Raw genomic sequence first — 15,649 nt, 5'->3', positions numbered from 1 at the left:
TTGACTTAACTTACAAATATATTGCTACAAATAAATTTTCAATTTTAGTAGGATGATTTTTTAATAAGAATGAAGGGAAATCACATAAATGACAAATTTTTAGGGGTCTTGAGATGAAAGACACGGGGCTGAAGTCCACCTTAAGAAGGTCTAGAATTGCCTTTGAAGTAACATTAACGAACTAAACTAAATTCAACATTCATCATGTTTGACAAACACAACTGCAGCCAACTGGATACAGAACTGAGAACGTCATTACTGATGCAACTTAACACATCTGAAAGCCTCAAACTCTCCCTGTCTGCATAAACATTTCATGCTATGATGACTGGGGCCCGAATGGAAGAGATTAAGACATAGATGGATGAGAGAAAGGGGGCATGACATCTGGAGATGGGGTAGAGCGCTCGGATTCAAGTCAATCTTTTGATATTGATTGCATCTGGGGCAAATTCATTTCCAGCACATGATCTGAGAGCAGAGAGTGGCGATTGCTCGCCGGTGGTATATGGGAGGGTGCAAGGAGGTACTGTCCTATCAATTACCCTGAAGTGTGGGGCTTTTAAACAGAGATCCCGATGCTGCCTTAGATGGCCCTAATCATTGTATCCTTCCCTTTGATGATTTGGCATTTGGCTCTGGGTGGGATGTTGTTACAGCTTCCTGGCTCCAAGAAAAGAGCGTGAGGGAAGGGATGAAGGGTGGGAGGGAAGAAGGAAGAAGATGAAAAGTGAGCGAGAGTGCAGACTGGGTGGACCGTGATGACCTCATCCAGAGGACTGGACGACTCGTGTCTCATTCAGACATGGCTATAAAGATCTCATCTGTCATAGTTTGTCTGATCATTAAGCGATTTAAAACTCAGCTGCCTTCGATATCTCCTGCCAGCCCTCAGGACGAAGAGCTTTCTGGCAGGTGGTACAGACGGCAAAGCTTAAACGGCATTTTGCTCGACAGCAAATATTCAATAAACACATTGTGAGCTCTGTGGAGAACAAATAGGTGTCTTTTGGTTATCATAGATTAGCCATGTTTGAACAACGCTGGAGATGCAGTGCAAATTGGCTTCTGACGGCTTCCCGTTTTCAGGTGATGCATTGGTCTTAAAATGACAGATCAAAAAAGTCTGCAACTCATACAAGCACAGAAAAATATATGGGAGAGTGACAATGTACTCCAGTAAAAATTACGGCTGGCAATCAAACAAAAAAATTATAATAAATTACATAATATAAAACTTAAATTACAAAAAAGTGTCTTTGAAAGCCGATATTTTTTGTGGGTAACACTTATGATATTAGTTAACATGAAATAACAATGAAAAACACTTCTAAAGCATTTATTAATCTTAGATAATGGTAATTTCATATGTAAATATACATAAATAAAATCAAAATATATATCTTCATATTATTAAGGGCTGTTCTCGACTAAAGATTTTTCTGGTCGTTTCAAGCAATAGTCGACTAATCGCACACTTATTAATAAACCATATAAATCATAATGAAGAGCCTTTAATGCCTTTATAGCCTAATCAACATTCAAGCGCATGCATAAAGTTTACCTCGGCGTACCGGCAGAAGTAATGATTATGAATGTGTTGGGGAAAAGCAGAGGAGATTGCTTTAATATTTTTAATAATTAATTGATAAACTATTGTTTCCTGTGTGTGATTAAGTCAACGATGGTGACTTGTCATCTCTGCAGTAGTGGATGCGCCTATATGCACGTTTCATATAGATTGAATAACCTGAGAATATTTGTTTTCCATTTGAATTGGTTAATTTAAAAGTAGACATTTCAGTTTCTATAGATTTATTTTTCATGTCTGTGAGGCAAGTTAAGTTTTGGTTCTTTTTTTTTGGCATGCTCAAGTTCACAGAGAGAGATGGCAGAAAGCGTACCCTGATTGCTTTCATTATTTTACAAAAGCACATTTTGTTGTTTTTGTGAGTGCACACAAATAAAAGTAGACTCTTCACAGATTCAAAAGATGTATTACTCTTATCTGTATGACCAAAAATGACTAAGTATTTCAAGTGATCGCGCCGGCGCCTCAATGTTAGCTCTCATGCAGTAAGTGCCCCACTATTCAGCTTCAACACAAACTGTGGACACAAACACTTGAATAGCCCACATTTTTCTAGGTTAACGTTAAAGTGAGCGGTCATGTAAAGTTGCTACTACTTACATGTTTCAAGTGATAAGCTATATTTGAGGTCGATGAATGATAGGCAAGCATATGGATGTCCTGCCCGGTGTACTGTAATTACCACATAGACCAGCTGTTAACAATCTGTCCATCACAGACTGCGTGACTTCGCCACTTCCTGTGGATTCCCCCCCCCCCGTGACTAAGCGACTAATAAAATTTTGGTCAACTAAGCCTCTTCTTGTCAATTTTAATACTAGTTTTATTTTTTTAAGAGGGTTATTACTTGTCAATTTAGTGTTATTCAAAAAAATAGATTTATAAAAATAAGTACATACATAAAATACATATAATAAATTAAAGCTATATTAAAACTGTAAACATTGAAAATAAAGATAAAAACCTAATACCACATGCAGTCTTAAATACATGTATTAGTGCATAAAATGCAAATATCAGATTCCATCTGGATGATTCAGGCTTGCCATAACTACAGTGCTGTCATTTAAAACAGCGCAGGGAAGCAGTTAAAAAGATAAAACTTGAGGCCTCTCCAAACATCATGCAAAATGATTACCCTCGACTCAAATAAAAGAGCCTAGCGCACTGGAAATCTGTTCCTTCAACACTCGCATTCCATCATTCCCGCTGCACAGTGCTCTCCCATTACCAAACAGGCTCTCCGTTAATGTCCTGCAAGAAATCTAAAGCTATCATCTAATACAAACTGACAGATGATAAAAATACAGATTCATTAAAACGCCAGCACCGGAGCACCAGGAGGCAGAGCCAGGGCTGAAGGAATAATAGGACCTCGGGCAGATATGTATCTGTCATTAGGCCAGCAGAACAGTCCAGAGTCGCACCCCCTTCAACGCTCCCTAATAAGGATTAATTTCCTGCGGTGGTTACACCTGTAGCTAATGGGAGAAGGCCGACCACAAGGTGCGCACCATCAGCAAGCTTATTGTCAGCCAAAGCTCCCCCATGGTTCACCAGAGAAGGTCATCAGTCTTTTAGATGGGTTTGATTCTTTCAAGAGGGGAACGTCAGAAAGGAAAATATTAATAAAGTGCTGTGATTTAAAAGCCATTTGACATGCAAGATTTACAGAGCCCCTTTAACTCGTGTTAAATATCAATGAGCTAAAATGAAAAGTTGTGATATGGCAGTAGGCATAATGTGATTTACTCAAGCAGGACATTTACCAAGATCAACACCAATTTCAATCGACCAATCAGATTTCAGGACTAGGTTTTGGGTTTATACTGCATGTGGGTCATTGACGAATAAGGTTTTTAAAAGTGTTAAAAAACATAATAATTCATTTTTAAGTTTTATTAAGTGTTAACAATGAGATTGTGATTTTTATAATCAATTAACACTGCTTTTGTCATTTTTTACAAGATGGACAAAATTTGTCACCAAAAAAGTCATTCGGTTTAACCAAAATTTCGGTTTTACCGAAAGACACTGTTGGTTATAACGACATGACAATATTTTCAAACAATGCTAACATGCTTATATCTAGCTAGCTCCGGACATTATTTCTCATAACAAAGCAAAGACTTCTACACATAATTTTAATACCATTTTGCACTATGTTGATATATGATGTTATAAAATCATGCCAGAATAAAAAATACATACATTTATTAAATTTTAAGATATTTTAATCACAAATGAAATGGCTGCATTGGCCTTTGGACGGTTAAACCGAATGACCTTTTGACACTTCAAAATCTTTAAAATACATTTATATGTAGCAAAATATAATTAAAACCTTTTGGATTCACTGAAAGACATCTAGTTGTACTACCTTGCATACTTTGGATGTCATATCTTTTAATTATTAATATTATTAAGACCTTTGGACAAAAAAAAAAAAAAAAAATGACCCGTCACGCCATCGACCCATATACTGTTCAAAGTTTGGGGTCGGGAAAATTTATTTTCTTATGCTCAACAATGCTTGATTTATCTGACTAAAAGTACCATAACAACGGTATTGTGAAATATTAAAACATTTTTTAGCACCTTTCAGTGTCACATGATCCTTCAGAAATCATTATAAAATGTGTTTGGTGATCAAGAAATATTTCATAGTATTAATAATGTTGAAAACCGTTGCCCTGATTAATATTTTTGTGGAAATGTGATACTTTATTCCAGGATACTTTGAGGAATTGAAAGAACAGCATTTATTTGAAATAGAAATCTTTTGGAATATTATAATGTCTACATCCTTACATCGTTACAAAGTATTAATTTCTTTAAAAAGTTTTTTGGAATGATAGTGAATATATATTGTGATATTGAATTATTTTTATTTATTTATTTTTCTATTGGCTTCCATTGTATGGATAAAACAGTTGAAACTTTCTTCAAAATATCATCTTCTTAAACAGGCATCTACCGTAAAGACATTTTCAGATCAGAAAAGTGAAATCTATTTACAGCTATATCCTGATTCGCCATGCCCAAGGAATACGACTGTATTCATCTCTATAAACAGCATTTGTTGCATCCTCAGAGCTGTTATTGAATCTATTGCTATGGTGCATCATGATATTTCCACTGTTACAACACAGGATTGCTTCCAAGATAGACACTATTCTTTGTCCACCATGATTTATAATTCTATAAAGGTAAACCTCTGCCTCCGGAGGTAAAGGAGCCCGAAGTTTATCTTGCTTTTTTCATGTTTGGAGCACAAAAGCAGAGAAAATAAGGACATATCTTTCAGTGCATTGTGTTTGTATTGAAGCGGCTTGAAGTAAATAAGTTTCTCAAAGGCCCTCAAGAGTGCCGTTTTAGTCACGTACTTTGGCAATTTCAGACTGAAATGGTTTCTTTCTGAACTTCTTTCATGGAAACAAGTGGAAAAAATAGTTTCTGGTATACCTCACTTATGTCACTTTGGTAGAAACATCACAGTGGTACTGGTTTAACACAGTTTTGCACTTGCTGGCTGAGGTCAACACTTAACTGGATGTTGCTCGACATTTTTGACTAAATGGTTGGAGATAAATGTCCCACTCTTCCGATCTATGCTTGAGGGCTTCCTTCTGGGCTGACAGGGCTGAAATATGCATCCCAGTAAAATGAGTTGGAGCGCAATTTGGTTATGAGTTCCTTGACTTTCTGCAGTTTTGCAATTCTGGCTGTTCTTACATGCAGATCCAAGTGATTGCATGGGAAAATAACAAAATGGCTTCTGCTGAGCAACTGAGCTCTACTTTTTGGTTTTCCCTCAAAAACATGATCATTTGATATAGAAGCAATTGGTGGGGATTGATTTACTGCAAAAAAAATAGTTTTGTATGTAATCCGCTGAGATGAAATAACAAGCAAAATCAGTTTACGCAAAATTAGTCCTCACAGAACTTCGCTTTGAACCAAAACGACAGCAGCAAATGGTCTGTAACTCTTTATAGCACTCTTCCTCGCTTATCTAGCCAGTAGACATAAGAGAAAGATCGTCTTCTTTAATGCTGTTTGAAAGAAAGGTGTTCTGTCAAAACAGATAAGGCTGTTCTTTTCTCTTTCCCTTGGTTTCAGACAATAAAAGAAATCCTTTTTTATAAAAAAGACTGAAAAGATGAATGAAAAACATATATCCTTTAGCCCTTGAATGTCTCATCCCATATACCAAAATTTTATATGCCTTTTAATAATATACAGATGGACGGACAGACAGACAGATCGAGATAGATAGATAGATAGATAGATAGATAGATAGATAGATAGATAGATAGATAGATAGATAGATAGATAGATAGATAGATAGATAGATAGATAGATAGATAGATAGATAGATAGATAGATAGATAGATAGATAGATAGATAGATAGATAGATAGATAGATAGATAGACAGAACTTGTGACAAAAATGCTGCTAGCTATAGATTATATTCTTCAGTACTTGAAGTTTGTATTTTCAAATGTGCAGTGAAATTCTGTGGGGTCCTTTAATGGGTAATTGGGGTGGAATGAGTTCACTGCTAAAATGCCAGAAGGTTCAGGGTTGAAGTCTAGAGAGAGATGATTACAGGGAAGAGGCTTGGGTAATTGACGGCCATTGAACAAAGGGTTCACTGCTTTCGCAGAGTTTGGTCAACATTGCTACAGGCCTTGCATTTAGCCAGCCTGTAATAATGAAGCTGTGTGTCTCTGTATGTATTGTAGCCAATATATCCATCTCAATACTTTTATAGCCCTGTTGACCTGACAAGTAGTCAAATGGTGTCACTGTAGTGAGAGTTTAACCTAGAGCAAATTTAGTCTGGTATTGCTGAGTACTTTGTATGAAAACATATGTGGATCTTCCTTTAAGTTTAATGTATTATACTAATTTACCAACTTTCCAATGACATTTACACAACACCATTTTCAACTAAAAACTGAATGAATTTTTTTGGCGGTTCATTTACACGACAACGAAGTTTTGGGGGCCTGGAATTGCAAATTTTTTTTAAAAAAGGGTGAAAGTTTTCAAAGAGAAAGTTTTTGAAAACGATACCATTATTGTTTCAGTACAAAAAAGCAAATTTGCGAAAACGGTAGTGTATTACACGTTAAGTCTATAGGCGTGTAATGTTTTTTTACAAAGTGACATCGCCACCTACTGGCCTGGCAGTATGATACAGCGTTTTTAGTATTTTTTGCGGATTCATGTGAATGGGATCGTTTTGAAACGTCATCTGTACATGAAAAAACGCAAAGGAAAAACTTTTCTGCTTTTAGTACCTCGTTGTGTACACGTAACCTCAGGCAAAGGCCACACAAAACTACACAAACATATGAAGTTATTCTTTTAAATTTTAAAGGTAGCTTGATGTCTGACAAAAGACATCCATTAATAATGACTCGTGCTTGCATGAAGTCACTCTACTATTCTAAACTCTTAGTTCCGGCTCATTTCAGCCCCTTGCGTGTGAAAACAAAGAGGACTGGAATAAAAATAAAAAGAGGGGAATCTTTTGCTTTTAATCTATTACATTGCACATTCTCCAAACCCTTGCTGTAAACACCCACAAACACACGCCTGGCAGATTATAAATCAGTCATTTGGCCATTAAAGATTCATGCAGTTCATAAAGCATAACTCTAGGTGTTTATATACACATGTTTTTCCACACTTAATATGATATTTCTGGCTTACTGTGTGTCGAATGAAGTATCTTTCAAGAGGGGTTTAGAAAAACAGGGCCACTCATTATTTTGAGAACCATCTGCTACAGTATTCGAGGTAAAGACTACAGAAGGATCTATTTCCTCTTCTACTCGACAATCTCCTGTAGCTGCGTTTGAACTTGAAATCTTTTGGTTATCAGCCCAGCTTTATAACCACTACTCCACCACAACAAAACATTCAGAAGAGGGAATGAATCTAATTAAATTAAACATTTCATGGTGTACCAACTAAGCTGCACTGGCTCCAAAGTCATCATCCACAACTCGTGATACCTCATTCCCTCCACGTCCTCCACTCTCCAAGTACAAAATGACAAATCAAGCAGCTTTACAACCCATCCATGTGCTTCTCAATAGCCACCAGGCACTGTTTGATTGTGTATCAGCTTCATGGAGCAGCGGATATTGGCTTTGTTTGCCTACGGCTTTGTCGTTTTTCATCTGGGTCCCTCTATTTTTTTTTTTTTTTTTTCCTTTTGGTATCTGAGTTCACTGAAATGTGAACAATTAGGATCCCTGGAAAGACTAATAAACAACTTTGACAAATTGCAAGTGCTCAAACTAGAATGAATATGCAAAATTAAATAAATAAATCCATCCATACATCCATTCAACTTGTCCCATGTTAATATATATATATGAAAAGTATAGAGAATAAAAGATTCAGGATTCGGACACGATATTGACACCTCATGCAATCAGCTGCGTTGTTATTGCTTCGGCTCAGATGAATTAAATTAATCTTCTTGGTTGCCTCCAGGTGCTTCAAAAGCTATATCCTGCATGAGTTGCATATCTGTGCCCACAAACAAATCAAATTTATTTGATTACGAGGCAACAAAGCAGCACAATATGACTGATGATATTCCATTGCTTTTTGAGGTTCAAAACAGGCTGGAAAATCAGAATTGCATCTTTAGAGGACAATAAAATTAAGCTGATTTAACAAAGCTTGCTTAGTTCGGGATTGTCTCCACATTGGAGATAAAATGGGCAGATCAGAAACACACAGTGCCCGGAAACACAAGGTAGCACCATTTTCCCCCCTGCACGCCAGTGAGAATCCAATTTTGGCTTGATCTGGAAGTCATGGAAAAGCTCATAGGAAGTACAGAGAGAATAGAAAAGATAGAAAGGATGCATTGAGGGAATACAGTCTGCCAACTCTGGAATAATGTAAAATCCTAAAGACAGATAATTCACAGATTAGTCCGGATCAAGGCCGTGTGGAAGAGAAAACCCATCGGCGCCCCAAAAGGACTAGTGTGAATCCTTTTCTCAGGTGGAAATCAGAAGGGTTGCCAATTGTGCAAGATATTAAAATTACCATATGAATATAGAGACTTTTTCATTCTGGTTAAAGCAGGTTAAATTCAAATCTATTCGGAAACTAATCATCAAAGTTCATAGTAAAAAATGTTATTGATACAGTAACCATATTTTTCAAAAGAGCACTATATAGTTCAAAATACTCAAAACATCCACATCCTTTATGTGGTTGAAATCCCTTTGAGAGCTCACACAAATTCTTCTTAAATGTAAAGCTATCGCCTCAAATTCACACCCTCGTTTCCTACTTCACCTATTCTTTCTCAAGCATACATATGCTTTTGTCTAGAATTCAATCTGTAAGGCACATGAGGGAATTTGCAGGCAACCTAAATTTAAACCCAAGTTCAATTTACTCTGGAAATATGACAGTACAGTAGGTGCACTAAAATATGATGAGTCTTGCTAAGGGGGGCAGCAGATTTACACACTCCCTGAGCACACTGTAAAAATTTAGGCAAGGACAGAAACACCACAAATCACAGTCAATGTCGCTGCCACTCACTGTAATAAGTGTGCTTTCATAAGCTTTTGAAATGGCAGCAGTCTTCAGACTTTAATTGAATCAGTTCTGTTTGGAACGGTACTCAAGGGGGCAATGAAGAGCATGGGAATGTCTGCCACCTTCTGTGTGGAAAAAAGGCGGAAAAATGGCTGTTGGCGGGCAGCAGGAATGGGAATTGTGATAACGCAGTGTAAAATATATATTCAAATTTTAAAAACAGAAATTACAATGATCCATGACTGAATTGATTCATGATTTAATTCATGATTCATCAATTTACTGATTCACTAATAAATTGATTCACTGATTCTTTTAGCATAAAGCCCGTTCGCTCCAGTGTTGCCAAGTTGGCTACTTTACCACTGTTGCCGCGGGTTGTTTTTCATGTCCGTGGGTTGAAGCGACCACAAATGACATGATCTTTAGCCCCTGGAATGTGAATTTTACCATGGGAACCCTGCCAAAAATGCAGATTTTACCCCCTTTGTTACCTCCCTTTATTTGGACTCCCCTAAAACGTGATCTTGCTAGTTTTGGGTTAATTTTGAGCAGCAATTGGGTGGGTTTTGTTGTAAAAACCTGGCAACCCTGATTCACACCAAGAATGTTAACTATAATTATAAAGATATTGTTTTAAAAACTGTTCTAAATTTAAAGGAACAGCACAAGTATAACGATAACGTTGGATTCACTTTCAATTTTTTTTCCAGCTGATGAACGATGAAAACATTGACAACCAATCAGAATCCCTCAACTTTAAAGAGCTCAAGCATTTAAAGCGACAGACAACAAAACTTCAGCGTGTGCTTATGATAAACAGTAGTTTATCACACATTGGTGTGGGTGCTAATATAGTTATTGTTATAGTTGTGAATGGTGTAAACAGACCTTAACAGAACACAATAACAATTCTTGCCTAAAAAGTCGAACATGACAAAATGAATGACTTGTGGTTCAGTAAGTAAATCTGAATAATTCAGTTTGATTCGAACTGGCTCACAAGACTGTTCGGGAATCAAACTACATTGCTTGTACTGCATGCATAATTTATTTACTTGTATAATTACTGTTGTATAGTTTTTTTAAATAAAGCATACTCAAGAAACAGAACTGCAAATCAAAACACTGGAAATATTTTTAGCATTTAAAAACATCTTGTTGTCCAACTGGTGCTCACAAGTACTCACAAAAAATATAATGGTGCCCTTTTGGTACTCACAAGTGGTGGGCTTGTTGCAGTTGTGCCCGTGCCGGAAATACTGCGGGTTCTCGATCACTGGGATACGGGTCATTCCGATCACTACGGCGTCTGGCCCAGCGTCCAGGGTACACGGGGTTATGATGCCGTGATTGACGTGATGGAGGGGGCTGGCAGAGTCTTCTTCACCACTGATCACAGCCACGGGTCCTGCAGAGAGAAAAAGAGAGCCATCACACAAAATGACATTGGTTGCTTAATGGGAAATGAATGCAGCATAATACGTCTGAGAGGGAAAAGCGGGCAGGCTCATTTGTCAGAATAAACGTTATCTCTTAGAGCGGTGACTGGCCTCTGAGCTCTTCTCTGTCATTTGGTCACACATTAACCGCCTCGGCCTGATTCAACCCCAGAAGCCTCAGCTGCCGTGGCCTCGGGCCACGATAAATACTCACTCCCCAAGTTTCCCAAAGTCCCATCACTGGCTCATTTATTGGCGTCAACAAAAATACGCCCACGTTCAGCTCTCGGGCCTCCAAGCAGGCAATAGATAAATGACAGGCCTTGACAATAAAGACGGCCTGACAGCCAATGTGAGAGAGTTTCAGGACAGCTGACTAAACCAGCACTTTTCCAATAGGGTCATTGCTGCAATTATGCAAGAAAAATGGGCAAGTGTAAGGATTTGAGTGAGTTTGACAAGGGCCAAATTGTGATGGCTAGAAGAATGGGTCAGAGCATCTCCAAAACTGCAGCTCTTGTGGGGTGTTCCCGATCTGCAGTGGTCAGCATCTATCAAAAGTGGTCCAAGGAACCGGCGACAGGGTCAAGGCTCACTGATGCACGCTGGCCCGTGAGGACTGTTTTGGCAGCAAAAGGGGACCCAACACAATATTAGGAAGGTGGTCATAATGTTATGCCTGATCGATGTATAAACAATGTTGTATATCCTTAAATTTGTCTTTAAGTTGCTGTATTAATATTTAATATAGCAGAAAAGTCCTCACTGTATAAGTGAGCTAACATTTGAATGCTTTGAATGTTCAATGACATAACATATTGTGAGAACATACAGAAACACTCAAGGTGTCATTCAAGGCTTTTTAATTTGACTGAAACACTCTTCAAGTTTTACAGGGCCATTTAGTTCAAAAGGTCAGACATCTTGACACAAGGCCAATGAGAGAACTGGATGTAAAGAGAAAGAGCCAGTTATTATTATTCATTTATTATTTGAGTAGGTCATAGTACTCAAAGAAGGCTTAACCTTACAAATAAGCGCAGCTGCTTCAGTGTTAGAGATACAAAGACTTTCTTATGAAAATTCATAAGAAAATTCTTATGGAAAAAAACAAAAATCCCTAGAATATGCTTTGGCAGGTATCATGACAGGAAGACGATGGGTAAAATAAGTCATACTGAAGTGAAAACAAGTAAACAAATGGCTAAATACATAAATGAGCTAAATTTTTAACAAATGCATCACTAATTTGAATGATTCACTTATTAGGAAGCATAAAAGTCATCATCAAGGTTTCATTTGGAATTTAGTTGAACTACAAAATGAAAAGGACTCTTATCTGATTTGACACTGCTCTTTGTGAACTTCAATCAGAAATCCAAATGTAATGAGCAGCCGCAATCGCATTCATGGCTATAAATTGAGGTTATTTTGAGACAATAACAGTGGTCTGCTGTGACATATTTAAGTGGAAATCTTGGGAAAAATTCTTAATTAGTTTTAGCCTTTAAGACAGGAGGAGACATTCAGTGTCAAATGACCCCTGCAGCTATTTGGGTCATTAAAATACTTTTCTTTTCCTTAATTGGAAAGTCTAAAAGCCCCAAAAGAACCATTAAAATAATTTTTGTTAATACTAAAAGGCAAGGTGAAAAAAGTACTAACACGATTACCTCTGTTCTTTCAAACCATCAGCCTGAAAACAGTCATATAGTCATTATTATTATTATTATTGTCATTATTATTATACTGCATACGCCAAAACATCCATAATTTTATCCTCAAAATAAAAAGATGTTTTTCATTAGATCAGTTTTTACTTAAAGGTGCAATAACAATATTACAAAGCTTAAAAGTAACAACACTCCTTAAAATTCCTCCTTGATATCTTCAGGTTATATTTAGAGATGCACAAGGTCAGACGCAGCTGTTAATGCGCTTCAAAATAAATACATAAAGCATATCAAATTACACTTTCAAAATCCTATTATACAGCTGGCACGGTGAATTGAAGATCGCATTCACTCGCTGTTGCCTTTTGGCATTTTGAGTTAGAAACTCTATCAATAAACTGCTGGAAACAATTTAGGTAGCCGAACAGAAAACTGGTAGCTTCTTCCTCTTGTTATCTTCTCTACGGACCTGTGTTTTATCCATAAGTTTCCATTTATTTTAAAAGACTCCTTTTAAAATAAATGGTAAAAAAAAAAAAAAAAAAGAATTATTTTTATCACTGTATTCCAAAGGATACATTTTCAGAAATCATAAAAAGAACATAAATACATAAATAAAATAAACGCATACATTATCAAGCTGCTTTAAGTGTCTTTGAGCTCTCTGCTGGGACTGATCACTACATAAAACGCTTTTAAAAAAAAACACATTTCAGTGATGAATTATGTTTTTATTCTTCCTTCCTGAACAATGAAAGCCTCAAGGCCAATATAATATATTGCCTACAAGAAGACATTATTTGATCTTTTCTTTTATTTCTGCATCGGAAGAACAAAGTCAGTTTAATAAGATTATGAGATGAGGGGCGGAAGAGAACCAGCAAAACCTCCATAAAGACAGTTGCTATGGGGAGGAAGGGGCTAGAATGTAACAGTAAGTGCCTAAAATCAGCTTTAGGGATGATATTCAGGAAATAATGTTACATTTCTGGTGCATTCCTATTAAACCTATTAAATGCAGAAGAGAGCCCCAATTTCCATATTCATTCTATAGAAAAGAGCAGCCTGAACATTCTTCTAAACATTTCTTTTTGTGCTTTATGTAAATATTGACAAACTTTTTATTCATGGATGAACTATTCCCGTAAAACACTTTAAATCATTGCAAATAACTGAAGCGTGTAAAAACATTCAAAATTTGCTTGGCTTCCCTTGTTTAAACACAGATGATGTGCTTCCCCTTTCTGGGCTGATTATCATACAGAGTTCTCACACAGTTGTTAATTAGTGTTGAAAATAACTATGGTAATCCGGCATGAAGACATGTCTTACACATGCAAACTCACACACAAATTATCCCCTTGCTGTATGTAGCACGGCAACTTCACACAATTTGTGGCATATGAGTGACAGTGCTGCATGATAAACGTGTGTAACCCAGCATTACATTGAACTCACTTTTTTGTCATCGCGCTGATTTTTCCAGAGTATGATAATGGAATCTAGTGGAGCTGTCTATCACATCTAAATGAGGCATGAGAGACTCATCAAAACAGAGCGGTTTCTGTTCTGAGGTATATGGAACCATCTCAACCACAAATAACTGATTTGAAATCTTATCATACTTCAATAATTTAGATATTTATATTTAAGTAAACTATATATAAAATCAATTTCCAAAATGTTGACAAGACTAAGTTTAATATAACATCTGTTTAACTTATAACATGAACGTAAGGATAATAATATAATTTAGAGAGCAAAATTTTCAGTTTTACTCAAATTAGGGTGATGCAGAAATGACTGAAAGTCTCTGGAGCAAAGCTACATTTTAGACTACAAATGTCAAATTTAACAAGAATTCAACCACATGTGAGTCTAACTATTCATTACACAGGTGTCCAGCAGACAGCTGACTATAAAAGGGTGTTAAAACCCCTTCCCATTTCATGCTGTCAGCAATGGCACCACATGGAAGAGAAATGTCACAAGACCAAATGTGGTACAAAAATTAAAAAAAGATGGAACTGCAACCATCTCACAGAGACGTCCAGCTCGTCCACGGAAGTTAACACCTCGACAGGAGCGTCTTCTGATGTGAACCGTTGAAGAAAATCGGCATGCATGTTCACGGCAGTTATCTAAAGAAGTAGAAAGCCAAAGTGGGGTGACTATTTCCCATCACACAATATGCGTACACTGCAGAGGAATGGCATGCATGGGTGCTGTCCACGAAAGAAGCCTCTCCTAAAGCCCAGGCACAAAAAAGCCCGCCTCGAGTTTGCCAGGGCTCATGCTGACAAAGATGAACACTACTGGGACTCTATACTCTGGAGCGATGAGACCAAGATAAATGTTTTTGGAACTGATGGCTTCAAAACTGTATGGCGTCGCAAAAGTGAGGAATACAAAGAAAAATGCATGGTGCCTACAGTGAAACATGGTGGTGACAGTGTCCTTATGTGGGGCTGCATGAGTGCTGCTGGTGCATTTCATCGATGGCATCATGAATTCACAGATGTACTGCTCTATACTGAAGGAGAAGATGCTACCATCACTCCATGCCATTGGTCGTCGTGCACTTTTCCAACATGACACGCATCTAAGGCCACTGCTGGATTTCTGAAGAAGAACAGGGTGAAAGTGATTCAGTGGCTCCTGATCTGAACCCAGTCGAACACCTATGGGGAATTCTGAAGAGACAAGTTGAGCATCACTCTCCATCCAGGATCCAGTCTCTAAAAGACGTAATTCTTGAAGAATGGAAAAAAATCGATGTCGCAAAATGTCGCCAACTTGTTCATTCCATGCCTAGAAGACTTGATGCTGTCATTAAAAATCATGGAGGCCATACAAAGAACTAGATGTAGTATATTATATTAATATAAGTTATATTATTAACCATACCTTCATGTTATAAGTTAAACAGATGTTATATTAAACTTAGTCTTGTCAACATTTTGGAAATTGTTTTTGTGTTCATTGTGATATTGTTTAAAATGTTACTTTTCAATGGGGTGTACTCATTTACGCTGAGCACTGTACATATAAATATATAATTTATTGAAAATATTAAATATTAAAATAGAATTTATGCATTGAATTTAACATGTCGGGCCCTATTTTAACGATCTAAATGCGAAGTGTAAAGCGCACGGCGCAGGTGCACTCAGGGCGTGTCCAAATCCACTTTTGCTATTTTAACGACGGAAAAACGGTCTGTGCGCCGGGGCGCATTTTTGAAAGGGGTTGTCCCTATTCTCTTAATGAGTAATGGCCGTTACGTTCAATAAACCAATCAGAGTGTCATCTCCCATTCCCTTTAAGAGCGAGATGCGCTCGCGCCATGGCAGAT

At 37.2% G+C, this 15,649-nt stretch overlaps 1 protein-coding gene across 3 annotated transcripts in view; it reads right to left on the bottom strand.

Moving 5' to 3' along the window:
* ntrk3a (neurotrophic tyrosine kinase, receptor, type 3a) overlaps positions 1 to 15,649 on the bottom strand; it is a 242,810-nt gene that overhangs the window by 33,826 nt on the left and 193,335 nt on the right. For all 3 annotated transcript variants that reach the window (XM_067379609.1, XM_067379611.1, XM_067379610.1), the window contains one exon: positions 10,402 to 10,590. In XM_067379609.1, coding sequence (XP_067235710.1) covers positions 10,402 to 10,590 — 189 coding nt within the window. The remainder of the gene's footprint in view (positions 1 to 10,401; positions 10,591 to 15,649) is intronic.

The sequence above is a fragment of the Chanodichthys erythropterus genome, chromosome 24 (assembly GCF_024489055.1).
Source record: "Chanodichthys erythropterus isolate Z2021 chromosome 24, ASM2448905v1, whole genome shotgun sequence".
Classification (NCBI taxonomy): Eukaryota; Metazoa; Chordata; class Actinopteri; order Cypriniformes; family Xenocyprididae; genus Chanodichthys; species Chanodichthys erythropterus.
This window is presented reverse-complemented; position numbering and strand designations above follow the sequence as displayed.